Genomic DNA, 14,052 nt, shown 5'->3' with positions numbered 1-14,052 from the left:
TCAATACTATTAGGTATTTGTTGTGGAATTGTTAGATATTGCTGCAATATCGGAACTGGAAGCACACGCATTTCGCTACACCAGTGATAACATCTGCTAAACTCATATATGTGACCAATAAATTGTATTTTATTTGATCATTTGACTGCAAGAAATGCATAATCCTGCAGGAGTACATATTATAGTACTCGACATGTGAGAGATTATAGGCCTACAATCAAGTGTCCATATTTAAATTACTATTCCATTTATTAACCCATGTTCATTTAAATGAGGAAAAATATGTTTAATCATGGTAAAAGGGATAGCCTACTCGTGAGCGGGAAATATCAAAGGCACATGCATGTAAACTGTTTATCCCGAATAAGACCCTGAGCGGGAGTTTAGCTACTATCCGGAATGCATGTTGCATCTTGTGGACGTTTTTGTCTTTTACTAAAACATATTTCTCGTCTAGTGGAAACTCCGCCCACGTCTACGACTTCCTTCATTACGTTTGCGCTGTGTTCTCTCCTCACAACTACCTACTTTTTGGCGATTTAATCATGTCTTTGGAGGTGGAATCGGCAGAGTAAGTATTCTAGGTATTCATATTTGCACAACTGTAAATGGTTGTTTGATTTGTTTCTTTATTATGGTTCACGTGGCAGGTCTAAACTCAGTTGAGGCCTACCAGTACCACAACCTGCAAGCAGCTTGTAGCCACCCCCAGCTTGCTGAGCTAACATCACTTTGCTAACCAGCCTACTAGATACCTAGTTATGTTTCATTAGCAAGTGGTGTGTGTTTTTGTAACCACTAGTGGTCTTTTAGCTTAGGTTATGATAGTCTTGCAGCCATATAGTATGTACTCGCTAACTTAGCTGTTCTGATAGGCTAGCTAGCTGCATCGTTAATCAGCCCAGCTAGCTAACGTTAGCTAGTTTGCAAGCGAATAAGATAGACCGAGTTTGTCTTGCATCAAAACATGACGTACCTTGATGGAGTCTGTCCTTGATTTTGCAGCGTGATTCGTCTGATAATGCAGTACCTGAAAGAGAACAATCTGCACCGAACACTGACCACCCTTCAGGAAGAGACCACCGTGTCTTTGAACACTGTGGACAGTATCGAGAGTTTCGTGGCAGACATCAACAGTGGCCATTGGGACACTGTGCTGCAAGCTATCCAGTCACTCAAGCTCCCTGACAAGACTTTAATAGACTTGTATGAACAGGTAAGAAGTTGGTGTATTTTGCATTTTGAATTTGTATGTACCATTACTGTATTTACCATCTAGTAATTTACTGCTATGTCAATATGTTTTCTGTAAGATGGAGAGTTAATATATTTGTTTGTTCCCCCCAGGTGGTATTGGAGCTCATTGAGTTGAGAGAGTTGGGTGCAGCCAGGTCTTTGCTAAGGCAAACAGACCCCATGATCATGCTGAAGCAGACCCAACCAGAGAGGTACATTCACCTGGAGAACCTGCTGGCTCGCTCCTACTTTGACCCCAGAGAGGTGAGTTGGCATCTCCCAACATTGCACCCTGCACAGGGGAGATATAACTCCGTATGCACTGTTTTCCAGGTTCTGTCATGAGTCTGGTTCTCTGTGCATCAGTTGCATGCCTGGACATCCTTTTATTGAACACCAAAAAATCACCCTAACTTTACTTGTGTTCCCCAGAAATAAAGCATGAAGAAATGTCCTATAGAGTTTTGACTTTGCCACTTCTATCTATTTCTTCCATTGTCACTCAGAAATGAAGCCCGGATTCCTAAAAGCATCTTAAGGCTAAGTTCATTGTTAGAACCGTTGTAGGAGCAGTGGCGATTTTAGCATCTAAATCTTGGTGGGGCAAAAAAATAAATAAGTGGGATGCATGCCAGCAAAGCCACTACACATAAACATATCTGAAATGGCAGACTTGCTTAAACAAATGTGGCTTCTACTGACCATTGAGATGTACAAAGCTATAGCGTAAGGAGACAAGTGGATAAGAGGCAATGCGTTATTTCGATTAAGACATTAATGAGCAAGCGCCGACGGACGTAGTCACTAACTATTTGTTCAGCACTTTTTGAAATGTACAGCGACAGAATTCATGGGCCGTTCTTACAGTATACTCCCTGTACACGTCAGAACCGTACAATAAATAAATGGGACATATAAACAGACAATGAAAGCGCTTACAATATTCAATGATTACATTTCTCTAAAACAGGTTATAGGCTATATGTGCACCACCAAGTTAGAACAGTAGGTGAAAATAGACCACATTATTAGGGTGAGGCACATTGAACGCCGTTTGGGTCTTTGCGTGTCAAAAAAGATACACGTCATTTAACACTATTTGACGCCTTAAATAAGCTTTTAATTTGACACGTCAAATAACACTATGTTATAGAATGTTGTGTGTGTGCTGGATTTGCACGTGCAAGACAAGCACCACAACTACTATCAGTAGCACTGTCAACGCTGTACCAAAAAAAAGTGGCCAAACAAGCACATACCGGGCCACGAACGATGTGTTTACAATACCGTTTTGGTGAAAATAGACCAAATTATTAGGGTGAGGCACATGGGCTACTAACCGCTTACTACACAACCTTTATTAACTAGGCAAGTCAGTTAAGAACAAATTCTTACTGACAATGGCGGCCTACCCACGGCCAAACCCAGACGACGCTGGGCCAATTGTGCACCACCCTATGGTACTCCCAATCACGTCCGGATGCGATGCAGCCTGGATTCGAACAAGGTACTGCAGTGACGCCTCTTGCACTGAGATGCAGTGTCTTAGATACACTTAGTATTACTTTCTTAGCTACAGTATACATATCTCCCTTGTATATGACATAATTTATGGAGCAGCATACAATATATTTTTGGACTCACCTTGTGAAGGTGGCGCAGCAGTTCTTTGTTGGCAAACTTTGTCATCGAAGTCTGGCATTCTCTGGATTTATGGAGGGAACTTGGAGGGGGAAACACAGTCACTCCATTGAATAGCAGGCTAACATTAGTGGTTTCTTTGCAACGCTTGCAGTTAGCCACTGATTACTTCCAAACGACTCATTATTGAATTTGCGATTTCCAATTTATGTAATGTTTATGTCCAATGGCCGAAGAGCATCGATAAGTTGTATCTATATTTTCTCCATTATTTCTCTTCATATGACAAGTATTAAAGAGGATTTGCCAGTAGATTGTCAACTTGATGATCACTGCTAGCTAAGACTTTAAAAGTAATATGTTGACGTGATCAGTCCAATCAAAGCTACTGTAGATAGAATGACGTCAAATCATGTTATATCTGCAGCTAATAACCTTGAGCTTTCTTGGATGGACACTTCTAATATAACTCCATGGCAGAACCCAAGGGGTTAAAAGTTTTGAGCTCTAACCTTAGAATTGGGGATGACATATTGTCCCATGAGTGACAGAAAACTGAGTCAATCATAACAGAAAACTGAGCCAATCAGGTGCACCGCTCTGCATTTTCTGCTAGCTAGCCCACCACAGAAAGCACTGAGCTAGGCTGAAACACCTGCATTTTGGAGCTGCCTTACTCACTTCTACTTAAGTGTGGTGCTCAAAACAGGTGGTGCTCTGCCTCACCTGCCCTGAATGACGGGTCGCCGCTGTGTAGGAGCATCGTTGTGTCCCAAAACCATTGTTACTAAAGTTGCACTTGAAAACGGTTGTTATTTACAGGCTGCCTCAGACCACTCGTAGAACAGCTAAGTGCGTTATTAGATGCTTTTTTTGCCCTTCCTTGCCCTTTGCCCTTTATATACAGAAGATCTCCCCTAAACACACAATCAAGATGTTTATTTGTCTCTGTGACCGCAGATAACTTCAGAACAATGTCGACTACAAATAAAAAGTTTGTTTTTGCAATTGTTACAAACAAGCAATGGATAAAAATATTAATTACATGAAAACAGATGACTGTATTTAAAAGATGAACACCGTTTAGGCTACATAGGCCTATATATTTCAATCATATTGAAATCATTTTCTCAATATATTTAATAATGCGTAACAACGTGTGCAATAATGTGCCAAATCTTGATTTAATGCATTATTTGCCTATTGGTCAAGCATTAGAATAAGCCGCCTAAACATTTTCAGCCATAGGTGATATCTCTAGGAGCTGATCTGTCGGCAGTATTGTGGAATAAATATAACACGATTATGAATGAAGAAATCTGATCAGAGAGCAGCGCTGCCTTTCTTTCAATCCTATCGGTATTGACAGATGCCTTAGCGAACATTTTCTCTGCGTGCTTTTTTGGGGAAACACGTTACATCTTTGGCCATTTGAAAGAAGGGTGCATCGTTAAAACACTCGTACGCCCAAGTTCCACCTCTACCGGGAAACCGGGACTGGGTCTGTTTTTGTTATGGTATCTTACGAGTTCCTGCAGTCTTGTTTGTCATTGCCCAGTGTTTGTATGCTCTCCCTCTGTGTCCTCCCAGGCCTACCCAGACGGAAGCAGTAAGGAAAAGAGGCGTGTGGCCATCGCCCAGGCCCTGGCCGGGGAGGTCAGCGTGGTGCCCCCCTCCCGTCTCATGGCCCTGCTGGGACAGGTGGGTGACATGTTCCTATACCTCTGGGCACCAATAGGGTCTTTTCACGTTAGTTCAGCACACACAGTGTGAGCTACGACCAGGCTAATATTCTGTTGCAGCAGCTGGATGTCTCACATTTAGTATTTTAACCGCCATCTTTTAACCACCATCTCGCTCAGTCCCTAAAATGGCAGCAGCACCAGGGTCTCCTGCCCCCAGGTATGACCATTGACCTGTTCAGGGGCAAGGCAGCTGTGAAGGACGTGGAGGAGGAGCGCTTCCCCACACAGCTCACCAGACACATAAAGGTACTGTATGCCCAGATGGGGTACTGTCAGTGTATTTTATTAGTGAGGGTGGTTTTGATGCTGCTTCTTGGCCATTTCTTTCTTACTACAGAGATTCCTGTATCTCAATGGTACTGGCTTGGTTATGCAAAGCATAATTGACTCAAACGATGCATAAAAACGCTTAACGCATGACAACAAGAACAAGGAGTGCTATTTGGGTGTTATAATAATGCAGTGTTATTCTTATTCTTACTAGTTTGGGCAGAAGTCCCACGTGGAGTGTTCCCGCTTCTCTCCTGATGGTCAGTACTTGGTCACGGGATCAGTTGATGGTTTCATCGAGGTCTGGAACTTCACCACCGGCAAAATCAGAAAGGTACGTGTGCGATCCAACACCAAATGATACTCGGATTTGTGGCAATTTGGGAAATATCACTGGATTTCAATTCATGGAGTTTTGAAAATACCCTTGCTAGCATTTTGTAAAATGACCTAATCAAATGTTTGTGATAGGATCTGAAGTACCAGGCGCAGGATAACTTCATGATGATGGACGATGCAGTGTTATGTATGTGCTTCAGCAGGGACACAGAGATGCTGGCCACAGGGGCCCAGGACGGCAAAATAAAGGTATGTACTATAGTGCTAAACGATTAACTGAGATGATGGATATTTTTCAGTTTTTTTAAATATCTAATTCACCAACGTCAGTTCAATTTGAATTCCATTTAGTTCAGGTTTTTTCTGTGAGTTCGATGTGCGGTTTCTGTAGCGCTAAATCAGGTCACTCCTGAAGTGTGCAATGTAGTAGGACGTAGTAGTTTCCAACAGACCAATATTCTACATAGTTTAGCGCTGGAAATGTGGTCATTGACTACAATAACCATAATCCACTGCGCGCCTGCTTAAACTTGTTCGGACTGCGAAGAGCAGACACGGAGACTGAAAATGTATGATCTAAGTGGTTGATGGTTGGTGTTCAGCGGCTATAAAAGTATGGCTTATTTACTTAGTAGTGATGCACCGATATGACATTCCTCGCCCCCAAAAAAACATACAGACAACCAATATTTAACATTTTTGTGGCTGTTTTAGAACAGTTAAATAGTTAACACACACACACGTGGACGCAGCGGTCTAAGGCACTGAATCTCAGTGCAAGAGGCATCACTACAGTCCCTGGTTCGAATCCAGGCTGTATCACAGCTGGCCGGGATTGGGAGTCCCATAGGGCTGTGCACAATTGGCACAGTCGTCTGGGCCGTCATTGTAAATAAGAATTTGTTCTTAACTGAATTGTCTATTTATATAAAGGTTACACACACACACACCAGAAAGTTATTTTGTTGGCATTTACGTATGTCCCCATTTAACAATAAAACATAATTAAAACCTATTTCTTTCACTTACTTGCTGTGCTGTTTCATTGTTCACTTGTTCAGTAATTTCATTCTCAACCAACACAAAGACGCCGTTTGGGTCTTTGTGTGTCAAAAAAGATACACGTCAAATATTTTAGCTCATGAAACATGGGACCAACACTACAGTACATGATGCGTTTTATATTTTTGTTTAGTATACAAATACTAGAGCTGACACCTTGTGGTTATAATGTTGGACTACATATGATTACACCAGGATCATGCATAACATGAAGCAAACAAATATATTTTGTAATTAAATCAATCAAAATTCCTTTCTGAACACCTTCATGATGGTGATATTTGCTATTAATGTCTCGCTCCTGTGCATGTCACCCTGAAGGCCGACCTTCATTACAATGTTCGGGTTTGCACTAATCCATTTCATGACTGCATGTCCACTAGCTGTGGAAGTCAAATCTGGTGTCCTTCAACATGGTTAGCCTCATTGTCTAATGAAAAAGTACCCATCATACACTGCTCTTGCCATTTATCAGCCGTTTCTTTTCGAGTTATTAGCAAATGATTCCCACACAAGTTATCTCAGACGCGAATGCTTTTTAATATTCCCAATACTATCGTATAAAATAGAGAACATCAACAAAACGCCAATGTGTGACGATTTGCTAATCCTGTTTCAGTATATAAATGACAAGCCACATGTACATGTTCATTGGACATGCCCACGAAGCCGATACTAATCCTATCATATGTATGCATGAGGCATGCATGCCAAAAATAATCTCACATCCACTGTAAGCTATGGAACCGAAAGGTTAGAGCACGGATAGTTGGAGGCTAGACAAATACCCTGGAGAGTGACCACAGTGAAGGGTCACTTTTACATTGGCAGCAAAGTAGCCATTAATTGTATTGAGTTCCTTCCCGGGACGCAAACCTTAATCAAATGATACTTGAAGCTAGTGTACCAACCACTGGAGGAGAGTGAGTGTAGCAGAATTGCAGGAGGGGTGACTGGTGCTTTCTCAATTCATCCTGCCTCGATTCCTCTCATCACCTGAAAACCCGTTGGAGAAGAAATTCAGAGGGGGAGGGATCTTGTACCTTCTCCTCCAATACAGTTGAGATAGAATGTGAGTAATCAAGGAAAGACAAATTTAGACAAAGCACTAGTAGCCATTGTGTGGTGATGACACCCACCCTGAGACCTCAAGTACTGTTATCCTAGCCCAAGATCATGGATCATGGTTTTGGTAGGATAATGGACGCTGCTTTGGGTGTATGAAGTGTTGCTGTTGACAGTGGTGGCATCCTAGGTCAGCCATACAGGGATTGTTACACCCACACCAATGATCAAGGACATCAGCTGCAAATCTGTGCAATATCATCAGACAAAATCGTAGTGAGTGACAACCAAATAAAACCGGGAATGTTCAATTTCCAAACAATGCACTATACTTAATTCAAAGAATCAAAACTTTATTTCATATCCTACAAAGAAAGCCTATGTAAATGATTAGTGGGTTTAGACATCCATCTTACTCCAAAACAAGGGATGATTGAATAGCGTCTAGTACACATAATAAGCAGTATGTCTGGGCTGGACTGGAACAGATGCCTGCACAACCAGTAGCTAGAGCTCTAGGAGCAAGGTCGGCCATGCATGTTCTAAATCTATTTCTTTTAAAGTATTTATTTTTTTAGTCCTTACAAGCAATTCTAACAGTAAACCAATATCATATATAACCCATTGGAGATATACCCTTCAGTCCCTCCAGAACTTCATCTGCAGACCGGGTTAACAGTTTTCACAGGTCTCTGTCTGAAGTTAAGGAAACGATCAAAATTAGACCAGGACTTGCTTCATTATTCTCAAGTGATATTGCATTTGATATTGTTGCAATTGTGTTTTTGTGTTGTCGTAGTTCTCTGGGAAATCGGTTTCTTAGCTAGCTAGGTGGCTAACGTTTGTCATACATTTTTGGGGGTTGGCTGTCTATCCTAATATGTAGCTGACGTTAGCTAAAATAGATGCCGTAAACCAATTACCTGTGTGCTGCACATCGTCCTGGCACCGTCGCCACCCGCTGCTGACTTTACTATCCATGCAGGCAACACAGTGATGCTTCTTTGGGAAATCTTTTTAAATTGCAAATTAGATTTGTCCTTGATCGTAAGGACCATCCCATCCATGAATACTATGGTCGAAATGCTCATTTGACCTTGAGAAAACAACTAGACTAAGCTAGCTAGCCTAGCTGTTCACAGCTGTGATGGAACGGCTGTTTTACAAACGTACAACTCCAGGGTTCACTTCCACGCCTCCTTAAAAAGGTCTATAGGAGTGTCACTTTTCCTTCAACTTTTGATGTTCAAACTCTTGCGTTAGTGTGAGTATCCACTCAACCCATCTTCCCTACCTCGTCTCTCCCCTGACAGGTGTGGAAGATCCAGAGTGGCCAGTGCTTGCGACGCTTTGAGCGCGCCCACAGTAAAGGTGTCACCTGCCTCAGTTTCTGCAAGGACAGCAGCCAGCTGCTCAGTGCCTCCTTCGACCAGACCATTAGGTAACCTTCCGGAATGAAACTATTTTTCTCTCATGCTTTCTCATTTCTAACTTTCTCCTCTTTTTTTTTTTCTTCCTACCTGTACATCAGTGAGCCATAACCGTTATGTTTTTGCATTCCACAGGGTTCACGGGCTGAAGTCGGGCAAGTCGCTGAAAGAGTTCCGAGGACACTCTTCGTTTGTTAATGAAGCAACATTCACACCTGACGGACACCATATCATCAGCGCTTCCTCTGACGGCACTGTAAAGGTATGAACCCCAACGCTGCAAAAGGCTGCTAGAAGCCAGCAGTCCCATAATGTACAAGGAAAAAAGTTATTTGCATCATATATTTTGACTTGGCTCCACCTACACTACATGCTGGTCAAACATCTCATTCCAAAATCATGGGCATTAATATGGAGTTGGTCCCCCCTTTGCCGCTATAACATCCTCCACTCTTCTGGGAAAGTTTTCCACTAGATGTTGGAACATTGCTGCGGGGACATGCTTCCATTCAGCCACGAGCATTAGTGAGGTCGGGCACTGATGTTGGGCGATTAGGCCTGGCTCGCACTCGACGTTCCAAATCATCCCAAAGGTGTTCGATGGGTTTGAGGTCAGGGCTCTGCAGGCCAGTCAAGTTCTTCCACACCGATCTCGACAAACCATTTCTGTATGGACCTCACTTTGTGCATGGGGGCATTGACATGCTGAAACAGGAAAAGGCCTTCCCCAAACTGTTGCTACAAAGTAGGAAGCACAGAATCGCCTAGAATGTCATTGTATGCTGTAGCATTAAGATTTCCCTTCACTGGAACTCAGGGGCCTAGCCTGACCCATGAAGAACAGCCCCAGACCATTATTCCTCCTCCACCAAACTTTACAGATGGCACTATGCTTTCGAGCTGGTAGCGTTCTCCTGGCATCTGCCAAACCCAGATTCGTCCATCGGTCTACCAGATGGTGAAGTGTGTTTCATCACTCCAGAGAACGCATTTGCACTGCTCCAGAGTCCAAAGGCGGCAAGCTTTACACCACTCCAGCCTTGGCATTGCGCATGGTGATCTTAGGCTTGTGTGAAACTGCTCGTACATGGAAACCCATTTCATGAATCTCCCGATGAACAGTTCTTGTGCTGACGTTGCTTTCGAGAGGCAGTTTGGAACTTGGTAGTGAGTGTTGCAACCGAGTACAGACAATTGTATTATGCACTTCGGCACTCTGCAGTCCCGTTCTGTGAGCTTGTGGCCTAACACTTCGCGGCTGAGCCGTTGTTGCCCCTAAATGTTTCCACTTCACAATAACAGCACTTACAGTTGACCGGGGCAGAAATTTAACGAGCTGGCTTGTTGGAAAGGTGGCATCCTATGACGGTGTCATTTTGGCCTTCCTGAAGAGCTCAGAGACTTTCAATCTACTGCTAATGTTTGTCTATTTTATACACCTGTCAGCAACGGGTGTGGCTGTAATAGCCGAATCCACTCATTTGAATGTGTGTGTGTGTACACACACACACACAAGTGTATATTGACTTGTCTCCACCCTATACCAGATTGGCTAGTTCATAGTATGACCAGTATACCTGCATTTATAACATAATAAATGTTCTCGGCTTTTGATTGTTAACCCTTGTCTGTGAATCTCTGTCAGGTGTGGAACATGAAAACCACAGAATGCACCAACACCTTCAAGTCCCTTGGCACCTCGGCCGGCACCGACATCACAGTCAACAACGTCATCCTGCTGCCCAAGAACCCAGAGCACTTTGTGGTGTGCAACCGCTCCAACACCGTAGTCATCATGAACATGCAGGGCCAGGTCAGGACTCAACTTGACCCCTTACGGTCATCATAAACCCACGTATAACTGAATGAGTATTAAGTATTAATTTTGAATATTTGAAAATGATAGACATGACATGTATGACCTTATTCCCTCTGTCCTCCAGATTGTGAGGAGTTTTAGCTCTGGTAAGAGGGAGGGAGGAGACTTTGTCTGCTGCACGCTGTCTCCCCGTGGCGAGTGGATCTACTGTGTAGGAGAGGATTTTGTGCTCTACTGCTTCAGCACGGTCACTGGCAAGCTGGAGAGAACCCTGACAGTATGTTAATTCCAAATCATCTATATTTTAATACAATATGCCTTAACTGCAGAAGGATCTCCTCCTACAATATTGCACCAATTGTCTTCATTTCAGGCTCAAAAGAAGTGGGTTGACCTCTTACATGCCACTGGCCACGTTAGATTCAGCTGTGTTTTTTGTTTGCTTATTTACCATTCTCTCGCAATGGAAATTATGTAAGCACTTGTAGGCCAATGTATCTGTAGAATGACTACATTGCCTATAATACTCGTTGATGGGTAATTCCAAATTACCATGGCAATTATGCATCACAATAGTTATATTAGGGTGTGTTCGTTAATTCAATCTGGAGTGCCAGAGTGCGATCTGGGCATTTTGTAAATTCAGAGTTTGTCAGATTGTCTGTTTTGTAAATTCAGAGTGTTTCGCTCTCGGAGCGTTCAGAGCACACTGGATGCTTCAGGCAAGGGGTGGGGTTGATCCGAGCGTTCTGACCTCACAACGGCAGTCAAGCACCGAAGCTAACTTGCTAGCTACTTCGACTCAAAGGAGAGTACACCTCACTCTGATCATTTTACTCACCCTAGCAGAGATGGGTAGGCTGTTTTCATGTTATCCAGAGCGTTGGTGACTAAATGTGCTGCTGGTAATTTAATGATGCTTTTTTGCCAACGTTTACTGACACTGGCCATATTCAACGGGTGTTCTTAAATTCATCAGTTATTCTACGCTCTTGTACACTCAGACTAGAGTGATCTGAAAACGAAGTAGAGGTGGAAATTACATTCCCAGTTTGGATGCACATCGGACATGCAGGACCAGCCCTAACCTACAGGTCTACTGTTTTTAATATTATAGATAACATGGCTTTGTGGTAGGCCTATCAAAACACCGTTTTTTAAAGAGAGAACATGCGCCATGATTCCACAGGAAATAGGCCTATGGTAGTTTTTTATGCTCCGGAGAGAATATTACTGCTATATATCCAGACACCCAAAAACTGTACAGATGAACACATTTTGATTTTGCAGGTGGGGGAAATTGCATTGCAATCATTAAAATTTACCTCATGCCTGCTTAAAACTGTAATTTCCCAAATTATAAAAATAAGAGTTTTCTATTTTACCTGAAATAATTTGTGTGTTGATGTCATTTCGTCAAGACACGCAAAAACTCGTCATGACCTCTTGTCTCCCCTACCCTAGGTCCATGAGAAGGATGTGATTGGCATCGCCCACCACCCCCATCAGAACCTCATCTCCACGTACAGCGAGGACGGCCTACTCAAGCTCTGGAAACCCTGAGCATGGCCCTGCTTAACCCCACAAGCCCCCTTCCATCGGCATGCCAGCTGCTCTGCCCATGGGACTCTGCAGTGTTTTCCCTACCATTGCTTTAGGCAGGCCGGGTAATGTCTCCCATCTAGCTCTGTTGTTCAGGCCAAAATGCTTTGGCCCCAATTGACAGTCCGTGTTGCTGTTGTGGGGCTCCTGCGCCATGCCTAAGACGAGGTCTAACTAGGGAAACACTGGGGTATTGGGAGTGCAGGGATGGGCATTAGAAAAACTTTTTTTATATATATTTTAAAAATTGATTAATGTAAATATTTTTTAATTGCGTTTTTTTTCTCTCAAGAATGTCCGGTTCAATATTTTGCCTCGTATCAGTCTGGTCAGCCATTGCTTTGTTTTACTGCACAGCAAGAAATAAAAAGGGCTGTTATTTGTCTCCTTTTTTGATTTTTGAATCCCGAATGCGATGGATGGTATTCCTTTCCATGTGTGTTCCTAGATGTGAAACGCATGGATTGCTATTATGTATTGATTACGTGGTGGTGGTTGACTGGATTTACATTTTACATGTACCATTTGTCTGGGCCAATAAAAAATATTTTTGACCAGGAACAAAGTAAAAGTATTTTCTGTCGAGCAGCCCTCTTATTGAGCCTTGAGTCAGATTTACAGTATGAAATGTATGCACTCACTACTGTAAATCTCTCTGGATACGAGCGTCTGCTAAATGTGCAGCCTGCCAATTTGACAAGAGCTGGTTCGGATTGTTGACCAATAGGAAGGCTGAACAATCTACGCAATTTTGTGTTGGCCCCCAATATTTTATTTATTGAAGACAAAAAACTTGTGAAACACTGTTAAATGATTAAACACTTCATTGTGAGGCTAACTATAAGGGCTGGACATGCAGATGAACGAAAAGCTGGGGTCTGGTATTAAGGACATTTTCTGAAATGACAATGCAGAAATATTACATATCTCTATTAACAAATTGAATAATTGTTACTTTTATGTAGGAGAGAAAGTCTTGGCCGCTTCCCAAATGGTTAGTGCACCAAGTGTGTAGTCATTGATGTCGGGCCTAGCTAGATACCTGAAAGCCGGGTTCGCTGGGGCGGATGTGCCTTCGTGCTAATTCCCAGTGTTATGGGTTTGGTGCGCCAATGCTCCTTGGATCACAAACGCGGCTATGTGGGAAGTGAAATCTTAGAAAACCCAAACATATGTACCGGCTAACGTGGGATACTGGCATAGTAACAGAATGGGATGCCAAAGAGAGTCTGTGTATCCCAAGCGAAGAGCACGACGCGCTTTTACGTGACCCACCATAGTCCGACCACCATTAAAAAGCTAGCCGAAATCATGTTCGAGAGCTTCGGCATCAGTCAGTTGTATCCACGTATTCCTATGGTAGGGCCAGTGGACTGGTTTTGAAGTGAGGGCACGGACGCCTTTTCCAGTCCCCATTGCATGCCAAGTTACACGTCGTGCAGAATAAGCAGGATGAAGCCTTGACCTCTACTTACAGAAGTTATGGCAGGAGTATGGAAAAAGTGTTGACCAATTAGGCCTAATGGATATAATCAAGGCAAAATGTTGTTACTGTATGTGTAGCCTGATATAGACACTGAATTAACAGAAAGTGACAAGGTGCAATACAAGCTTCCAGATGGGAATTCTCTCATTGGGTAAGGAGTGTTCTTTGTCCAGAGGTGCTATTCCAGCCAAATATGATTGGATCCCATGACTTCATATTATGGTCATGAACTGTATCAATAAATGTGACATCAAACTGGAGACATACTACAAAACATCCTAATATGCGAAGGCACAATGTTCAGTGGTCTTCCACCAAATGGCATCATGCAGTGGGACTACGGTTGTGGCATCCCAG

General features: G+C 42.9%; 1 protein-coding gene across 1 annotated transcript; it reads left to right on the top strand.

Annotated features, from left to right (window-relative positions):
• Positions 1–297: 297 nt before the first annotated feature.
• On the top strand, positions 298–12,783 carry LOC109905230 (WD40 repeat-containing protein SMU1). The gene is made up of 12 exons (XM_020502498.2): positions 298–571; positions 1,006–1,216; positions 1,348–1,500; positions 4,468–4,578; positions 4,740–4,868; positions 5,107–5,226; positions 5,364–5,480; positions 8,672–8,799; positions 8,924–9,050; positions 10,434–10,601; positions 10,732–10,884; positions 12,072–12,783. The coding sequence occupies exons 1-12, from the start codon at positions 546–548 to the stop codon at positions 12,168–12,170; spliced, it is 1,542 nt and encodes a 513-aa protein (XP_020358087.1). The 5' UTR covers positions 298–545; the 3' UTR covers positions 12,171–12,783.
• The last annotated feature ends 1,269 nt before the right edge of the window (positions 12,784–14,052 follow it).

This window comes from Oncorhynchus kisutch, linkage group LG15 (assembly GCF_002021735.2).
Source record: "Oncorhynchus kisutch isolate 150728-3 linkage group LG15, Okis_V2, whole genome shotgun sequence".
NCBI classification, from domain to species: Eukaryota; Metazoa; Chordata; class Actinopteri; order Salmoniformes; family Salmonidae; genus Oncorhynchus; species Oncorhynchus kisutch.
This window is presented reverse-complemented; position numbering and strand designations above follow the sequence as displayed.